Below are 8,297 nucleotides of genomic sequence, written 5' to 3' on the forward strand. Positions count from 1 at the left end.
AAACAACTTATTTGAACTGAAAAACAATGATGCCATTATCCATAACGATGTTTGTTGTAGGATCAATATACTTATACATTGTTTTACTTTGTAATAGCAGTATAGCAACAGCTCATATGTAAGTACGTTTTTGTTATGAGTTAAAAAATTAATAAGTTGCTAATACAAGTAAAAGATGAAGTGCACCAATAATATATGTACCAAAAAATAAGTATGTTGCTAATATTAATAGCAAAAGTAAAATGTGTTACTAATATTTAACACTTAGGGGTGAGCAAACGGCCCGGTTAGTTCTAGGGGTGACAATTGATGACACGGTACGATAAAAATACATGACACGAAATTGGGACGAAACTAAAATTCCAATTCGTGTTCGTGTCAACTATAAAAAAACACGACGTCGTGTCGTGTTTGTGTTCAAAATTCGACATGAAATTGACACGATTTAGCATTTTTCAGTCATGTTTTTCGTGTTTGTCGTTTTTGTCGTGTTATGTATGATTAAGTATTAATTAAATTAATTAATTGTTATATTATGTCATCTTTGTCGTGTCGTTTCGTGTTTGTTGTTTTTTAACCGGTTCGTTTTCGTGTTAGTTGAAAAAAAACACGACATCGTGTCGTGTCGTGTTCGTGTTACAAAAAACATTGTCGTGTCAGACAAAAACACCCAACCGAACCGGGATCGATGTTCATATAGTGGGCCGGTTTTTGGTTTTCAATATTCATCTTGGGTATAAAATCGAGAATGACCCCGAAGTTGAGGTATTATTTTTTTTTAATGTGTTGAATTTATTATCTTCTTTAAACTATCATAACTCATTCGTTTGAAGTTGGAGTGACATGAAAATTTGTTCTAACATATAGTTTACTGTATTTACTTCATTTTAGACTATAAACACATGTTATTTGATTACATATTGATTGAGTCACAAGCCCAAAAGCACAAGGTATTAAAACTTAATTTATGTTGTTTGTTGGTTGATTTGGTATTACAGTATAAATATTTTTGGGTAAATTTGTGTTGGTTGATTTGGTATTATTCTAATTATTTAGATTCAAATCCTAGACTAGTTCAATTAACACATAGCTTTATCTACTTGTACCTACATCGTAAGAACCTGTATCGTTTCCAACTGATTTGCCCAGAAAATTGAGTATGACATCAACACCAACACAAATACCGACAAAACAAAGTAAATACATTATAATTTTACCAAGGAAATCATGGAATGATGATAATTAATAATTGTGTTCTAAGTTGGATTAAATCTTAATCCATGCCAACTTCTAGTTTAATGTTGTTATATATTGAGTAAAAATGAAACATTTGTGAGTACTAAACAATAATTACATGACAATTTGTGAAATACTCCTCTAACTTATAGAATTAGACAATTGCAATGTATACTTAGTCAAGTATACTAGTTATATGATTGAACGTACGTTAAAGCATTGATCTTAATGAAATGAAAGATTCACATAATGTAAGGGTGTAGTGATAAGGGACAAAGTTAAAGGAATGAACTGTAAAGTGTAAAGGGGTATAGGGTTGCTAGTATAAAATACATTTATCAAATTCATGACATACCTACAAATGAAGGGATTTCAATATTGATTATGTTGAGTGGAAATCCAGAATAGTTTAACCACTTTTTATGTTAGTTTTTTGGGGCAACACATTCAGTTGTAGTCAACCACATTTTTAGAAGCAATCACCAATTTATGCATTCTTCAAGTGAAATTGAAGCTAGTTTATGATCAAAACGAAGCATATTAGGTAATTATAATATTCAATAAATAAAAACGCATCTTCCAGACAGACTCTATTTTCCAACATCAAATATATAATCAAAAAAATAACTAAAATTTTCAACTTTAAAAACTCATAAAATCCGCATAAACCATAGACTTTAAAATATGTATAATCCGCATAAACCAGACTTTAAAATGAGAAATTAAATATCCTTCTACTTTTGTCTCTACAAATCCTTCTACCCAATTAAATGATGACATGTGTCATATTAGTATACTAAAATTTCATTAAATGAGTATTAAATGTTACACATGTTATTATTTAATTAGAAAGGAAGATTTGTAGGAACAAAAAGTAGAAGGATATTTAATTTCTTCTTTAAAATATGTATCATTGTTTAAAACTTTTTGCATTATCACTAGTTTTAAAAAGCAAACACTTTTATAATGTATCATCATTTATAAAAATTACTCAAACTTTAAATATTTTAAAAAACATAATATGGAAAATAGAAGTAATATCACATTAGATTGTTAATCGTTGACCTTTCATAAATCCTCAGTCACTATCAGACTTTCAATCTTCAGTTTCTTAACATCGCATCAAGATTAACTTCGTATGAATATATTTGGTAAAAAAAAAACAATCAAATCCAAACAAACATTACGCTTTCAAAAGCCACAACTTAAGAAACTTTATAACACAACACTTAACAAACAACCAATAAAAGAATACTTATCACTATGATTATCAAACAAAGATTTTGCAAGAAAAAAAAAACACTACACCATATTTAAAACATAACTCAATACTCAAATTCTAAAAATATTACGAAAATGATCAAAGCCACTATATTAAAAGATTTACAGTTTCGATCAAAGCTAGCAAGTTTATACACATTTCATTGCATGTTTACTTGATGAAGGATAGGAAGTATCAACTTTCTCTCTCTCAATAAGGTGGAGGACGTTGACCTGGGTAAGGAGGACCTGATCACAAAAAAAAAAAAAAAAAAAAATACTGATTTAGTAGAAATGCACTTTATTTCTTTTTCATTATACAATGTTCTTTACTTCTTACATTACTTAATTATTTTTTTTTACTATTATCGACTTACCAGGGGGATAAAAAGATCCATAAGGTTGAGGAGGGTAAGCTGAATTTGGTGGATATGGTTGTGCTGCATAAGGAGCTGCTGCCTGAGGTGGGTAGGGAGAGGGTGGGTAGGCGGCATTAGGTGGGTATGAGGGGTAGGGAGATGGTGCAGGGTAACCACCACCACCACCACCTCCGGCTGGTGGATATGGATAGCCACCGGAAGCATGTGGTGGATATGATACTGATGGCTGATGTGGTGGTGGTGGTGGTGGTGCAGAGTATAGTGATGGCTGTGGTTGACCATATTGTGGAGCTCCTGAAGCATGACTGTTTGCTGGTTTCTGTAAATTAAAGAACAAAAATTATAATTTTTTTTTTTATCATAACTTGTATTGTTGAAAGGGTAAAAATTGAACTTACATTGGCATTCGTGTAATGTATAATCAATCGAACCTCTCCAGCATGTCTAAATGAAAAAAATTGAGGGTTAGAAAGTTATTCGAGAGGTATAATCAAGTAGAACTAAGAACATTCTCTAAAATCCATGCCCTAAAACACAAACCTGCCAGTTTTGGATTGCAATGGCCAGGTGCTATCATCAAATCCCTGTGAAAGAGCTTTCGCCAATTGAACTCTGTAACAACAACAATACATCGGTTAAATTGAGAAGAAAGAAAAGGTAATACAGTGGGGATGTAATTCATGGAAGCAAATCAGGATGAAAAAGAGGAATTAATTACTTTCCGCTTCCAATAAAGTCGTCATGTTTGACTGTATTGCTATTCCAAACATTGACATTCAACTCTCTTAATCCTTCAATTAGTGTATACACGAATTTCTCTTGGAACGTAGGGTTCTTGCCTCCATCTGTACCAATTCAATAATCGAAAATTAGAACACAGATCTTCAAACATCAATTCATAAACAGAAAAGGATCAGAGAGCTGACCTGTACAGGTACGTGTCCGAGATCTGTTGCTTCCGTATTCAACACAAACGTAAGGATCTTGCCTGGAAATCCACTCCGTATCTTTCAATTTATTGCAGCTAACAACTGAAATAGTCCAAACAACCAAATTAGATCTTAAATCTAACAAATTATAACCATAGAAAAACAAAAGTATCGGAAATTTTAGTGCTAAAGCAACCAAATTAGATCACGACTCGTTTTTGTAGAATGATTAATATATTCCTACATAAACAGTTAAACAGATATGAATTCAACGACCGTGTACGTACCAGTGACTTCGAGAAGATTGCCATGGATGCCGTGAGTCGTCATTCTAGGATGATAACTTGGGGTGATCGAGAGAGATTATATATATAGAAGAGGATTGAACGCGCTTTGACTAAATAAGGCAAATTGGTGAATATGTATTTCAGGAATTTGCGTAAGAGTGTTAAAAACTAAAAAGCCTAGTCCTCCGTACTGGTAAACGCTGAAAGGCTCAAGCGGCTATACTTAGAATATTTAATTCATTCATTTTATCTATTTGAAAATTGACCTCTTTGAATATTTAATTCTTCGTTACCTAATACTTAGAAAATTAATTATTATAACCTCAAATAACTTGAATATATTTTTTGAAATTGACACCTTTGAAATTTCAATATTTAATGCTTCATAGTCTAATACTTTAATAATTAATTATTATAACTTAAAATAGCTTGAATATATCTCAAAATTTTATTTTATAGCCCGTTTGCTAATGGATATGGTCCGGTGGTCCGATGATAATGAATGAGATTGTAAAAGAGGAGGTCGACGACATTAGGGCAAGGAATGTGGGCTATATTTTTTTTATATATATTTACAACTCTAGGCGTGCTATTTTTTTTTCTTCCCTTTACACTTTTAGAAAGTAGTCACATATTACTCCACTTGAAATATATAGCAATGCGATATGGTATTGTATAATAATATGAAACATGGAGAAAAAGAAATAAGTGTGGTGGAATCAATTCATGCAGATGAATTACAGTACACCCGCACACCCCAGATATAGTGTTTCCTACGGCTCTCGCCTGCCACCTCAACCCATCATAGTGTTAGCATATACATGTTTATTATAAGTCCATTTGTTTTGGGATCCTTTTTGTTTTTAGCTCATTAGGGTTAGGGTTAGCTTAGCTTGCCTTTATATTCCACATCTTGTTCTTCTTTGTTTTTATGTTTTTCAAGAACCTTGTAATATCTCTCTTTCATTAATCATATGACTCTATTATCATGGTATCAGAGCAGAGATTTGATATGTTGTTAGGAGGCTCTGTAGCAATTATCTTGGGGGTTACTGTAGTTGGTTCGTTTGATGTTCGTTTGCTGCTGATGTTCGTTTGTTTGTTAGTGTTCATTTGTTGTTGTTGTTGTTGTTCGGATTCTAGGGTTTGCTGTTCGATTTCTTGCTGCTCGATTGGTTACTTATGTTGGTTTGTTGTTGTTGTTCTTGTTCTCTGATTGCTTGTCCATTATTGTGGTTATGTTTTTTTTTTATTTCTATCATTGACTAGAAAGGATTGTTCCCTTCATTCAATTAGTACTCGACTTGATGGAAAGAATTACACTTATTGGAGCTATGTTATGAAGAACTTCCTTCGTGGGAAGAATATATAGGGCTATATCATTGGGACTAAAGTCAAAACTTCAGTGCCTCAAGCTGAAAGTTTCGATTTGTTGGTTGATACTTGGGAGATTGATAACTCCAAGGTCATTACTTTGATTAACAATTCTATTACTCAGTCTATTGGTATGCAATTGGCTAAATATGAAACAAAAAAGGAAGTGTAGAACCATTTGGAGAGACTGTGTACTCAGTCCAATTTTGCTAAACAATATCAATTAGAATATGACATTCGTGCCCTTGAGTAAAATGATATGAGTATTCAAGATTTCTATGTTGTTATGTCTGATTTATGGGATCAGTTGGCTCTTACTAAATCTAAAGAATTAAAAGATTTTGAGCCTTATATTGCTCTGAGGGAAGAACAATGTTTGGTTCAGTTTTTGATGGCGTTATGTTCTGATTTTGAAGGCCTACGTGAACGATTCTTCATTGTTCCCTTCTTCCCTCAGTGGATTCTGTTGTTCATGAGCTGATTGCTGAAGAGACTCGTATAAAGTCTTACACAGATAAAGGGTCTAAAGCAATCTCCACTCCTATTGTGCTTGCTATTTCCACTAATCAGTCTCGTCAAAATACAAGGGTTGCTTATGATGACGTGCCTTCTGCAAACAGAAAAATCATTGGAAAGCTCAATGTCCATTGTTACTTAACAAAGGTAAATCTGGTCAGACTCAGTCGGGACGACAACATAGGTCTAGTCAGCAGAAGTTTCGGCTATGTTCTAAAGCAATCTCCACTCCTACTTCCACTCCTGTTATGCTTGCTATTTCCATTCATCTGTATCGTCAAAATACAAGGGTTGCTTATGATGAACGTGCCTTCCGCAAACAAAAAAATCATTAGAAAGCTCAATGTTCATTGTTAGTTAACAAAGGTAAATCTGGTCAGACTCAGTCTGGACAACAACACAGGTCTAGTCAGCAAAAGTTTCAGCTACGTTCTTCTGGTGCTTCTCCATGGACACCTCGCCATCCACAGTTTGTTGTTGCTGCTGCTCCATCACTTGACACTGAGTCAGTTGGCAACATGCCACCTTCTGCAATGGATCCCAAGGTTTTTGAGAGTTTCAGACAATATTTGGCCTCCGATCCTACTGTCATGTCTGCATCTATGTCTCATTCTGGATTTCTGGTCCTACTTCATCTGGTACATCAAGTATACTTTCATCTTTGTGGATTTTAGATTTTGTACAACCTATCACATGTCTCTTTATTTTTCATTGTTTACTTCTCTATCACGTATGCCATCTATCTCTGTTATGCGTTCTAGTGATATATCTAAAACAATCGAGAGTGATGGGTCTGTTTCTATTCCTCATATGTCTGTCCTTGATGTTTATTACATTCCCAAACTTACTTTGAATCTTGTTTTCGGTTAACCAATTGTGTAGGTTTGGTAATTGGGTGTTCTTTTCTGATTCCATATGTGTTATACAGGACCAACACACTTAGAAGGTGATTGGGATCAGCCGTAGGGTGGGAGAACTTTATGGCTTAAAGGTTCTCAGAGTGTATGTTGTTGTTGCCTCCAGCATCGATTTGTCTTCTTTTCATTTGAGTCCTTTGTCTTCTTAGTTTTATCTTTGGCATTCTCGTTTGGGACATGTATATGTATCACGTTTGAGTTTTCTAGCTTCTAGTGGTGTTTTGGGTGATTTGAACACTTATGATATTTTTGATTGTAGTGGTTGTAAATTGGCAACATTCTTTGCTTTATCTTTTAGTAAAAGTATGTCTTGCTCTATTGTTTTCCTTTTGATATTATTCATTATGATGTGTGGGGCCCTACACTAGTATCCACAAAGGGTGGGTTGACCTATTATGTATCTTTTATAGATTATTATACTTAATATACCTGGGTTTATCTTATGAAACGCAAATCTGATTACTTTGGCATTTACAACAATTTTAGAGCTCTTGTTAAAACTCAATATTTAGTTGTGATAAAGTGCTTCAGGTGTGACTTAGGGGGTGAATATACATCTAATGAGTTTAGTCAGTTACTTGAATCTGATGGTACCATACACCAGTCATCATGTACTGATACTCCTCATCAAAATAGTGCTGCAAAACGAAAACATCGGCATATTGTTGAGACAGCCCACTCATTTCTCTTGTCTGCACATGTTCCTAATGCCTTTTGGGGAGAAACAGTCTTAGTTGTTGTTTATGTGATTAATCGTATTCCTACTGCATTGAATTCAGGAAAGTCTCCTTTTGAGAAGCTATATGGCTACTTACCAGACTACTCTTTTCTATGAGTTTTTAGATGTATGTGTTTTATTCTTCGTACTCATGTTGAGAGGAACAAGTTGGGACCAAAATCTACTATTTGTGTATTATTGGGTATAGTGTTGTACAAAAAGGACATCGTTGTTATGATCATGTGAGTCAGAAGTTATATGTTTCCTAGCATGTCACCTTTTTAGAACATATTCCTTTCTACTCGATTCCTGATACGTCCCATAATGTAACGAAGTCAGATCTTCTATATATTGATCATTTTGATGAGGATACAGAGGCTCGAGATTCATCTGCGCCACCTGATCCTCCAGCTCAGGACACACCCCTGTCTTTAGAGAGTTCCTTGACTTTTCCTGAGTCTGCACCTTTGACTGTTGAGATTGAAGATGCACCTCCACTTCCCATCAGGAGGTCTACTCATCCTATTAACTCCACCAAGCTTCTAGATTTTACCTATTCTACATCATTTTCTTCATTTATAGCGAGCATCTACCGTTTGTCTGATCCTGAATCATATAGAGAAGCTGTATTGGATCCTCTTTAGCAGATTGTTATGGCTGAGGAACTCACTGCTCTTCAT

At 34.2% G+C, this 8,297-nt stretch overlaps 1 protein-coding gene across 1 annotated transcript; it reads right to left on the reverse strand.

The window, feature by feature from the left end:
* Positions 1 to 2,480: 2,480 nt before the first annotated feature.
* Positions 2,481 to 4,293, reverse strand: LOC111877358 (elicitor-responsive protein 1). Its single transcript, XM_023873892.3, has 7 exons — positions 4,093 to 4,293; positions 3,803 to 3,907; positions 3,595 to 3,721; positions 3,417 to 3,488; positions 3,275 to 3,320; positions 2,874 to 3,195; positions 2,481 to 2,745 (listed from the first exon to the last, which is right to left on the reverse strand). The coding sequence occupies exons 1-7, from the start codon at positions 4,133 to 4,135 to the stop codon at positions 2,708 to 2,710; spliced, it is 753 nt and encodes a 250-aa protein (XP_023729660.1). The 5' UTR covers positions 4,136 to 4,293; the 3' UTR covers positions 2,481 to 2,707.
* Between the last annotated feature and the right edge of the window lie 4,004 nt (positions 4,294 to 8,297).

The sequence above is a fragment of the Lactuca sativa genome, chromosome 5 (assembly GCF_002870075.4).
Source record: "Lactuca sativa cultivar Salinas chromosome 5, Lsat_Salinas_v11, whole genome shotgun sequence".
Taxonomy (NCBI): domain Eukaryota; kingdom Viridiplantae; phylum Streptophyta; class Magnoliopsida; order Asterales; family Asteraceae; genus Lactuca; species Lactuca sativa.

What these genes read in the sequence shown, in the direction of transcription:
- LOC111877358 (XM_023873892.3), bottom strand. Translation starts at nt 4,135, where the DNA reads ATGACGACTCACGGCATCCATGGCAATCTTCTCGAAGTCACTG. An exon ending in GACTTTATTGGAAGCGGAAA is followed by an intron (nt 3,489 to 3,594) that starts GTAATTAATTCC and finishes TTGTTGTTACAG; the next exon opens with AGTTCAATTGGCGAAAGCTC. An exon ending in TGGATCTTTTTATCCCCCTG is followed by an intron (nt 2,746 to 2,873) that starts GTAAGTCGATAA and finishes TTTTGTGATCAG; the next exon opens with GTCCTCCTTACCCAGGTCAA.